Raw genomic sequence first — 11352 nt, 5'->3', positions numbered from 1 at the left:
GACTTCACATTCTATTCACGGATCACGTGCAAGTCATAGGGCGTGAAATGGTTTTGCTCATTAAACGAATAATGCACATTTTGCCAAAAGGTCAAGCACTCTTGCCTCATGCCTACAAAGTCCGCATATATGACCTTCCACACATCACACAACAACTCATCCTCCGTCACCGAGTACCCTGCCATCGTCCTTACTCTAGAAAAAAAATATGGTTAATCAAAAAGCTTAATGTTATTTGATCGAACACCTGCAGGTTGTGATGTCCGCCATGGACGGCGTCGGCAGGGACAGAGGGTACCCGGCTGCGGACGGATCCTTGGTGGACGACAGTGTAGTCCAAGGCGGGCAGGCGCGTGGGTGGAGGTTGTGTATGTCCGGCAATGCCTGGGCGGCAGTCGAAAAGGTGCATCGGCGGCGGATGAGAAGTGTGTAGATGCAGAGCAAAGGAGGAGTAGGTGCGGAGTGAAAGAAAAGTGACCCGGGAGAGGGAATTGAGTGGGTCGGAGGTGCCGAAGTCCTACATGTCGGAGGTCCAAACACCCGCAAACCTCCTCAATTGGGTAAGATTTGCAGGAATTCGAACAAGTTGGCGCATCAGTGGACAAATACGGTCATGTTGGATGATAAACTATGTCTAGACAACTCATTCCGAATGTATGCGGGCCTTTCGAGTGCAGGTGTTGAAGATGCCCTTAGTATTAAAAAATACATGTAAATCATAGATTGTTACTGCCATTAGTACAAAAATGAAACATAAATAATGGCATCACGTGAGGCCCTGCATGGTTCTTCACTCCCCACACACGCAGTACCGCACGCAGAGTACTTTAATTACTTCTGAAATCTTCCGGCTGCAAGTACCCTCTGAAAGCTGTTATGGTCCTGTCTCTGTTCACCCTTAATTGCGCCCTCTCTCTCTCTCTCTCGCCAATTAACTGAAAACCCCGAAGCCTATAGCTAGCTAGCAGTTGTACATATTCAACAGTACACCACTGAGGAGACGGGACAACACGACGGCCGGCCGGCCGGCCATCGGGCCGGAGCTGAGGTCGTCTTTCATGGTGAAACAACCGGCTAGCGCCTAGCGAGGAAGAAGCTATACCCAGCTACTGGTGTTCTAGAGAGAGAGAGAGAGAGAGAAAGCTATTGTGAGCGAGAGACTACGATAACCTTTTCTTCCCTTCTGACAGGAGTGAACACTTTCTGACAAGCAATAAGTTTGTCAACTTTGTCGAGCCATGGAAGGAAGCCAGAGAAGAAGAATGAATAATACGACTAGAAAATACTACTGTGCCGCTGGCACCGCCGATCCGCGGAAGAGAGGAGATCTCGCGTGACGTTGCATGCATGTAGGCCGGTGCGTGCATGCTGCCGCTACGTACTGTACATGGATCGTATTCCCGAGAGCCAGAGACACGCAGAACACCACAGGGATCAACGCAGACACACAGCAGCTACCAGCCGCATGCATCCATCCTACTACTACGTCCTGCATGGAGTAGTCTGTGATAAGATGATACTACTGCCGCTGCAGACAGTAGCCCTAACAATAAATACTATTGGAGGTAGTAGTAATATGAGCATGGCATCTCGGTCAACTCCTCGACCGATCTATCAAATCGACCAGACGCACATACACACACGCATCCACAGGCACGCTGGAGCAAATATTTTTTGTTTAATTACATGTACGGTTGGAGTAACTAGGCTAGCTAGGTACACACGGCTGGGCACGTACGTGTAGCTGGACTGACACAAGGGGAGAAAAACGGGCCAGGAAATTAAGTGTACGTAGAGGATACCATTCGCGCGTATCTTGGATATATATTTGGGACCAAGTACGTACCAGAATTTGCAATAACTTTCTGTTACTACGGCTATGCACTACGCCTTTGAGTTTACTGTGTCTTGGGTACATTACATACCTTTTACATATACACACACATCGTATTTGCACGCACGGACATGCGTGAATGCAGAAACATGACATTTCGGTTATCATTGTACCGTTGTATATATGTACGTGGGTGCAACTAATATGCATGCATGTGGTGTGTGTCTGATACTTGGAATCCATGCAAATATATGCGCGGAATATGTTACACACAGCAGAGCAGGTACATGCAAGGATGCATGTGTACACGAAACGAGCAATAACCATGTCACCGTCTGAATGTTCTGGATTAATTTCTTATATACGGGTGCAATATACAATGCTGGCGCCTGGCAGCCTGGCACGTATGTACGTGCCATGTTTTGAGCGTACATGGATTGCACAGATTGATATACGTGATATTTCTTTTTTCACAAATGAAAACCCTAGTTTTATGTCATTCTCTTTTCTCTCCACGAACAAAAGGCCGAGCACGCAGAGCATGCATGTCGGATCAACGACACAATGATGCGCCAATGAGTAGGCGGCAAAAGGATCTAGCTCCTCCTGCGGCTGCTCGTAGGCGAACAACTCAACACGAAATCGAAGAAGGAAACAAAGACAAATACGTGCATGATGTGTGTGTCTCTTGCACCGATCCAACTCAAGAGATAGAGATTGGAGACGGACGGATGGACGGACGGACGGAGAGGACAAGGCATTCAGCTGCTGCGTGCTAGGCGCTGCACGCAGCTGTTTCTCACCCGCAGCTCCAGCCAGTTTGTGAGGCCCTGGCCACTGACTTTACAAGACTAGACGCCTCCTGCCCAGCACCAGCACCAGCATGCTTCTGATCCGGTTCTTCCATTCAATTCCTTCAGACAACACGTCACATTTCCACCATCCACCGTTGCGTTGCATGCAGGCGCGGTACTGTGCGTGCATATGCATGCATATACTACTACACGCTGGTACTACCGTGGCGTACCAGCGGTGGTACTAGTATATGCATTTTGATCGGTTTCCGTGTGGCAGCAGCCAGCAGCAGGGCCGGACGGCTGGCCGGCCGGCGCGTCGATTCCATATTAATCCCTCTGCGTCGCTACCACCTATAGCTATGCCGCCTGGGTCTATATAGCTACTCCTACCTACGTGAGTTTCCTGCTCGCCCTGTCAAAAGGTGAGCGTTTAACTCAGCTGAATCTGATTCGCGTTTGAAATGGCCTTTGGCTTCAGCTAAAAGTTGCCAAAAATGAACGGCAGGTTTTGGCTGCAAAACCTTTTGTTTTTGAAACAAGGCAAAAGACTTGTCATTTTTCATTGGTTAAGAAAGATTGAGAATTGGCTGGTTAACTGGCGGAAACCGTGCTAAAATCTATACAATTCAACCCACGTAACACACCGGCCAACCTGACTACAGACATGAAACACAAATTTACAAAGAAGAAAAGATATTCACCGAGGAGTCGCAAGTGTCATGCTACCTCCGAACGAGTGACACCGACTACACCATAAAGCTCCATCATCAAAACCAACCCGCAAGTAGCTGCATAGAAACCACGACGGTACATGCAAACAAAAGGCCCATTAGTTCGTCGCATACTTTCTCCATTCGGGTTTATAAGGTCCAATCATTTAGAAAAACTTTGACCACCACTACAATGATCAACATATTATTTAGAGCGTGTTCGGATGCTCTTGGCTCCTCAGCTCCGCTCCCGGAGTTGGTGGAGCGATGCCGAACGGGCAAACTCCTTGGAGCAGAAAACGCGGAGTGAAGCCGGTTGCAGTGCCATTACGCAGAGCAGCAATTTCTGAGATCTCAGATCCTTAAATCACGGAGTTGATAAGATTTACAGAAAAACTACCACCGCCAAGTGAAAAATGGTTCGCCTGGCCACACCCAACTTGCTCGTTCCTGTTTTCCCGCCTAGCACCACATGAATCGGGAGCAGAGCTACCTGTCGAACATCATTCACCGGCGTTATTTTCTACAAGGAGCAGCATTTCTGGTTGAGGAGCAGGAGTTGAGGATTTGGAGGAGCTGGAGCATTTCCGAACACGCCCTCAATTTCATGCCACAAAGAGTGTTGTATAATTACTGAAAAAAGTTTTCGGCCGCTTTATATATAAAGTAACACGGCCGAACCGGTACAAAGTGATGAGTAAAACCTCTACAAAGTGGATCAAAGATAAAACAAGAATATAAGAGCACCCACACCCCAACAAGAAGCACCGAGGCTACTAACTAGAAGAGACACCGCGGCTCCAGGCAAAACCATCGGACATCGATGCAACCCACCCACCAAGAAGTCGCCGGAGATGGCCCCCTGCCCTCTCGCTCCGGTCCGTGGAGTGCTATATAATTTGATTAACATTTGAAAGAAGTATCCAGCTGTACATAATTTCATAGTATATTAACGATTAATGTTTTCCCTGAAATATGTTTGAGTGTCATAAACTGAACCTGAATGGACGGAATAACCCTCAGGTGTAGACACAAGGATAAATAAAGACTAGCAAGTGTCACTAATTAGTGTAAGGCTAATTAGTGTAATCCTTTGTAGGGAACAATTAGCTAACTAGCTGGAGGCTAGATAGTGCCATACAAATATTGTGATATATACTGACAAATACTGTCATGTTTGAATCAGTTGCAGTTATTAGTGCTGCTACGTGTTCCTAGGCACCAGTCAGATTAATTACAGCAATTATGAATATGCTTCGCCTCGACCTGACGGTCCGTACTCCGTTTGTTAAGAAGCTGTCGTGGTGGTCCATTACCTAAAAGCACCGTATAACTGCCCACTTATGGTGTATGCTGCCCCGTCTCTGAGTGTGCTTAATCTGTCAGTCTGTCTAGCTAGTTACTCCGGCTAAACATCCGGCCCAACTGTTGGATCAAGGCCGCTCCCTTAATTCCGATTGAATACGTGGGGAAACACAACATGCTTTGCATGGCAGAGGTGGCCGACAACCGAGCGGACGGTGTGCATGCATGATTAAACTGCAGGGATTCGGTCATGATCAAAATGTTTGGGAGGGTGATAATCAGATAATGGATTTCTTAGCGAATTCGCTCACAATCGCGGAGCTGAACCGTAGCTAGCTATAGCTAGGGTTCCTACGTGCGGTATCTCGGCGGCCATGGAAGCATGCAGCACAGTGTAGTGGTACTGCAAAGCCTAGGGTTTAGGGTAGCAAGGCAGAAGTAAAAGCACCATTTAGTCAGCCCTTGCAAGGACGACACGCTCGCTACAGCAACTCCGATGTGTGTGTGTGTGTGTGTGTGTGAGAGAGAGAGAGAGACAGAGACAGAGAAAGAGAGATGGAGAGAGATGAGACGGGATGGTTGTGCCGGTGCCGCGTTTAGTGCCGGTGCAGAGGCCATCATCGCCTCATAATTTCCGAGCTAGTCCTTTTTCTTCCACTCGCCCGCTATCCGAGACAGATCTCCAGAATCCTACGTGTAATTCCACCCTTGAATGCGATTGAAACTCTCTCTCTCTCATTCCTCTCTCCTCTAGCTGGGTCTGTCTGATGCAATGGCAGAGAGAAAGAAGAAGGCGTCACATACGTGTTAATAGAACCGTATTAGATACGGATCAAACATTGAAGGCGCTTGCAGCAGAGAAGCCAGGACGCATTTTCTATAGATTAACGTACTTACAGTACCGCTCTCTCTACAGTAACCAAAAAGTTGTTTCAGCGGATCTCGTTACGTGTGTAATCATGTGAAATAAGACGAGCCAACTTTTCGCTTCCATTTCCGAATCTCTGCTAGAAACTTCTAGGCACGATTCTCTTCTTTGATAATCTACACGGGTAAAGTGATCCAACATATGATAGCCAAGTTTAGTGAGTTCGAAATGATTTAGGGAATATTGTGCATTTTTACGAATTATACAGATGAAATAAGAGTCCAAAAATGGTGGCATCTGCATTATTTGTCCTAGCAAGTTTAGGGTTTGGCACAGACATGCCTTTTTCCTCGACCTCGTCCACGAGCAACTCCCTCTAGAGTTTCCTTGTCTTCTGCGGCCGATCTGTCTCGTTTTCTTTGGTCTTAGCGCTATGGAGACGCGGTGGATCCCACCTCTTGTCTGGTTGGAGGGTTTCTACTTCGTACTTTAAATTTTGTTTATGGTTTGTATCCTGCTCAGGGAGTAAGGGGAGGCGTCGGCGGCTCCCTAAGATGGAATAAGGTTCTTCCCTCCTAGCCCCCAATCCCGGCAGGACTTCTAGCATCATCGGATAGCGTGTGGAGGTGTGTCTTTGAAGGATCTTGCAAGATTTGGTCGGTGTTTATTTCCAGCGTATTTGCTGGGATCCAGCCTTCATTTGTCTACTGGGATCCTTCCGATTTACGCTTCTCTTCATCAGCGGCGATTGCTGTTCTAATGCACTGGTTTTTGGGCCATTAGCATAAATGTTTTCTTAACTGTCTACTATAAAAAGTTTTGCTCGGCTCCCGTAAGAAAGGGATGATGACGGTGGCATGCATTCGTCGTCTCGGTCCAGTGCTTGTTATCTTTGCTAGGTGGTCTATGAATATGGACGTATTTTTTATTCTTTTTGTCTTCTTTGTACTGACATGATGTTCATCGATAGATCAGAGTTCCCCTCCGGATTTGTTTCTTTGCCCATAATATCTCTGATAAAAGAAATTGTACAGTCAGCCCCTCGCTCTACTCTCAGTTCCTTCTGGACGCAGCTAATCTGCACCCGAGCTCATATGCTCCTGCATGAACAGTAAAATTGAAAAAAAAATCAAAAAAATTCAAAAAATTCCAAATTTTTTTTGTGAGAAACATTGACAAAAGTTCTAAGTGCCTGCAAAAATTCGTCATGAAATCACATTCCTAGAAGGCGTGGCAAAAAAAACAAAAATAGTACTCTGAAAAAGCTACTTTCAAATGCATTTTGAATCACTGAATTTGTTTTTTTTGCCACGCCTTACAGGAATGTGATTTCATGATGAATTTTTGCAGGCACTTAGAACTTTTGTCAATGTTTCTCTCAAAAAAAATCTGGAATTTTTTGATTTTTTTTCGATTTTTTTTATTTTACTGTTCATGCGGGAGCATATGAGCTCGGGTGAAGAGAAGGAACCCTTCTCTTCAACTTGCAAAAAGAAGCGTGGTGGTCACAAGCTCCTCACATTCTGCAGCGAAAAGCCACGATTTCACTCACTGAGCCAACTTCCCAAGCCGAATTCCGTGCCCGTGCATGCCTCCCCAATTTTGCAACTTCCACACACAGCATATACGGACACGTATACGACATATCATTAACTGAACCTCACATGCATGCATTGCGCCCCTCTCTGCGCCCTGTCCGTGCATGGCAGGAAACACGTAGTAGTAGCGTATGTACGTACCCACTGACATGTATATTCCGCTTAGCGCGCGACACTACGCGCGTAGTGTTATAGAGCACATGCGAGTACCACGAGCGGCAAATAACTCTGCGTATATCCGTCACCACGTATACATCCATCGTACGTACCACGCCAGTACGTGCGTGTGTCCAGGAGGAGACAGAACCAAAATGTCTCGAAGACAAATGTATCCAATCGGAGCACCATGCAACGGGCCGGCCACCACCATCATGGTGCAATCGATTATACAATCACGAAATCCACCCTACAACGGTACACCACACACACACACACACACACACACACACACACACATTAATTCTTGCATGCATGCATGCGCCCTTGGCCACTCTCCATTCCTCCTTGTGTCACTCTACACACCCATGCTCTCTCTCTCTCTCTAGACCCTTCCCTCTAACACAACACATACACTCACTCACTCTCTCTCTCTCTCTCTAGAGCTAGATTCTCTTTCTATCTCTGCTCTAGAGAGTGTCGCCGCGCGCACGCGGCTGCCTATAATAACCCCTGCCCGGCCATCCTTGGCTTGCCACACAGGGAGCAACCAAACCAAACGAACCCAACCAACCAGCAAACTCCCCTTCTCTTCTCTTCTTCTTCCTCCTAGTACACCTTTTGTCTCTCCGTCCACAGTCCACACACAGCACTCTCCACCAAAAGATCGAGCAAGAGCCAAGAGCACGTGCGATGGCGGCGACGGCGACTGCGACGGCGGCGGCGACGAGCGTGGTGACGGGGACGACGCGGTGGTGCCCGACGCCGGAGCAGCTGATGATCCTGGAGGAGATGTACCGCGGCGGGCTGCGCACCCCCAACGCGTCGCAGATCCAGCAGATCACGGCGCACCTGGCCCACTACGGCCGCATCGAGGGCAAGAACGTCTTCTACTGGTTCCAGAACCACAAGGCCCGGGACCGCCAGAAGCTCCGCCGCAGGCTCTGCATGAGCCACCACCTCCTCTCCTGCGCGCACTACTACGCCGCCGCCAACGCCGGCCAGTACCACCAGCAGCAGCAGCTCCTCGGCGCCGGCGCGGTGCCTCCTCCGCTGCTGCAGCACCCGCAGCAGCAGCAGTACTACTCCGCCTCCTGCGCCGGTGGCGGCTACGACCAGCACCTGCTCCCGACGACCGTCCCAGCTTCCGCTTACGCTGCTGCTGCTGGGTACGCCTACCCCTTCGCCGGCGTGCCGGCAAGCCGGTGCGCCGAGCCCTCGCCGCCAAACACCCCGCTCTCCTTCCATCATCAGGTACGAAACCTAAGATGCTACCTTGTCGTTGTCACCTCCTCCATCGATTTGTTACTTACTACGCACATGCTGCGTCTGCGTTTACCTTGAGCTGATTATGAGTTCATGACCTGACCTGGGTTCATACTATTGTGCGTGCAGGGAGGAGGCGTAGTGGGATCGCCGGAGTACTCGCTGGGGAGGCTGGGCAACTTCGGCGTGGTGGAGGACACATGCCGGCCGTCGCGGTACGAGCAGCAGCCGCAGCAGCTGGCCGCGGCGACGGAAGATCAGGCGGCGCCGGTGACGGCGACGGGGCTGTTCTGCCGGCCGCTGAAGACGCTGGACCTCTTCCCCGGCGCGATCAAGGAGGAGCAGCGCGACGTCGCCTAGCTATATACTACCTCCAACCTATAGCTAGCCACCAGTAGCAGCAGCAGCAGCAGTCGTCGTCGTAGTACGTAGAGCAGTCCGTACGTTGCGCGCGTTGTACGTACGCAGGTAGAGCAGTACGTAGGAGTACGTATCTTTGTAATTCCCATCGATTTTTCGTTGATTATTAATCCGCTTTAGTAGTACCTGATGATCTTCAGCTTGATGCGGAGTGTAGGTAGGTTGGCGGCAGGAAGAGAAGCGAATGCATGGATGGGTGCATTGATTGGTCAGTGCATGGATGGGTGCATGGAATGAGAAGGTGGCAAGTGCATGCTGCCCCAGCTAGCCAAGGACTAGCTAGGTAGCTACTACCTCCGTTCTTAAATACTTGTTTTCTAGGCATTTCAACAAATGACTACATACGAAGCAAAATGAGTGAATCTACATTCTAAAATATGTTTACATACATCCGTACGTAGTAGTCATTTGAAATGTCTATAAAGACAAATATTTAGGAACGGAGGGAGTAGTAGCGAGGTCGTACTTACGCATGAAACGTTTTACCGCATGCAACTAGTTTAAGTACGACTAAAAGTAGTAGGACTAAAATTTGCTAGCCTCATTTATGTTTGGATCCAGATACTAAAGAGACTAAAATCAAGTTATTGAGCATTTATTATCCTTCAAACCCTCCAATCCAGAACTCGCGGGATTGGAATTAAATGAGGAGAGAGAAGGCTAATATATATTTTAGTAGGTTTCCTATGACTAAAAATTTTTAGCCTCAAGACTAAGTCCTAGCCTCTCTTTAGTCAGGGGTGCTTGGAACTTTAGCCTCTAAAAGAGACTATTTTTAGTCTGCCCTTGGATCCAAGCACCCTCTAAGAGGGTGCTTGGATACGTTTTAGTCCCATGACTAAAAGTAGTGGGACTAAAATTTGCTAGCCTCACCCATGGTTGGATCCAAATACTAAAAAGACTAAAATCAAGTTATTGAGCATTTATTATCCTCCAAACCCTCCAATTCAGAACTCGCATGTGTTAAAGAAGAGAAATTAAATGAGAGAGAGGGCTAATACATATTTTAGTAGGTTTCCTATGACTAAAAAGTTTTAGCCTCAAGACTAGCCCTAGCCTCTCTTTAGTCAGGGGTGCTTGAAACTTTAGCCTCTAAAAAAGAGTATTTTTAGTCAAACTAAAAATAGTCCCTTGGATCCAAGCACCCTGTAAGCTTTTGCTCCATCGACATGCATCTTAGCTTCAAAGTGGGTATGCATGGATGAAATGTTCCTTGTTGCACCAGCTAGTGCATGGGTCTCCCAACTCCACCTCCATCGGGTTTCTATCCTACACAAATGCTACCGCAAAAAAGGAAGAAAAAACAAAACAAAAAACTGGGGACTAGAGTTGTATTCATGTTTGGCGGATTCACCAAGGTACTAAAAATGAGATTTGTTCGAGAAAATTCAGAGCAATCTTGAGATTTTCTGCCTTTGTATGTAATTTAAATAAATGTCCCTTTTTAGCACCGCCTTGATTATTGATGGATTCGTAGGTACTGGTGGCGCGCCACGAGCATGGAGTACTGCATATGCGCTCGTTAATTAAATAATTAACTTTTCTGAGGGGTAATTAATAATTAACTTTTTTGAGACAAAATTAATAATTAACTGACATGGCATGGGACCAACATCCAAACTAACTTCAAGTTCAAACTTTGTGTGTGCAAGGTGGAGAATGTTCTTCCCTGTCGCCGGCCCATCTGGTCCCCAGCCCAACAAATATCGAATTGACAGCCACCACTGTGCAGCCGCAGATGGATTTACTCATGTAATTAACCAACGGCACTGGTCCAATGACGAGTGCGGTCCAATTTCAAATGGACCCACATCTACATTTTTTTCCCCTCAAAAAAAATCTACATTTTTTCCCTTCTTGAGAAAAAAATAATCTAAATAGTATGAGAAGAACGTACCCTCCATGTTTCTTTTTAACTTTGAATATCACATCTTAAATCAAGCTTTTGTAAAGTTTATAATCCGCAACATGTCGGTCAACCCCATCGGCGTTTGCTGCAAGTCCCCTTCCCAGTCCCACTAGTCCGTCACTCCGCCATGCCGATCATCTCGCTCTCAATCTTCACTCATGAGTTGCTCCAGCTATCGCAACCACTGCAAATACAAGTTGTCCTTCTTGTCAATTGGCAGTGTCGGTGGTGGACCAAGACAGCCGCATGCTCGCCTTCAACGACAGCTTCAACTCTCTACTCATACCGCCTGCCCCCAATGCTCTCCAACATCGCCCACTTCACCACCAGTTTTCTGTCTCGTGGTGCCGGGTTACGAACAACCCATGCTTAGGTTCATGCTATGCCACAACCAACACCAGTGGATGCCAAGCCTGTCAATCAAGGACTGATAGAACTCCCCACTCACCAGAGTTGTATGTCGCCCGTACCAATTCTTAATATGAATCA

The 11352-nt window shown here is 47.7% G+C and overlaps 1 protein-coding gene across 1 annotated transcript; it reads left to right on the top strand.

Annotated features, from left to right (window-relative positions):
• Positions 1-7796: 7796 nt before the first annotated feature.
• Positions 7797-9261, top strand: LOC125528570 (putative WUSCHEL-related homeobox 2). Its single transcript, XM_048693019.1, has 2 exons — positions 7797-8522; positions 8664-9261. The coding sequence occupies exons 1-2, from the start codon at positions 7962-7964 to the stop codon at positions 8892-8894; spliced, it is 792 nt and encodes a 263-aa protein (XP_048548976.1). The 5' UTR covers positions 7797-7961; the 3' UTR covers positions 8895-9261.
• Positions 9262-11352: the final 2091 nt, after the last annotated feature.

Source organism: Triticum urartu, unplaced genomic scaffold, assembly GCF_003073215.2.
Source record: "Triticum urartu cultivar G1812 unplaced genomic scaffold, Tu2.1 TuUngrouped_contig_496, whole genome shotgun sequence".
NCBI lineage: Eukaryota > Viridiplantae > Streptophyta > Magnoliopsida > Poales > Poaceae > Triticum > Triticum urartu.
Note: the sequence above shows the minus strand (reverse complement) of the source record. Positions and strands in the feature narration are given on the sequence as shown.

Excerpts from the sequence above, each read along its gene's own strand:
- LOC125528570 (XM_048693019.1), top strand. The coding sequence starts at position 7,962 with ATGGCGGCGACGGCGACTGCGACGGCGGCGGCGACGAGCGTGGTGACG. Across the intron at positions 8,523-8,663 it reads CGCTCTCCTTCCATCATCAG|GGAGGAGGCGTAGTGGGATC; the intron begins GTACGAAACCTA and ends TTGTGCGTGCAG.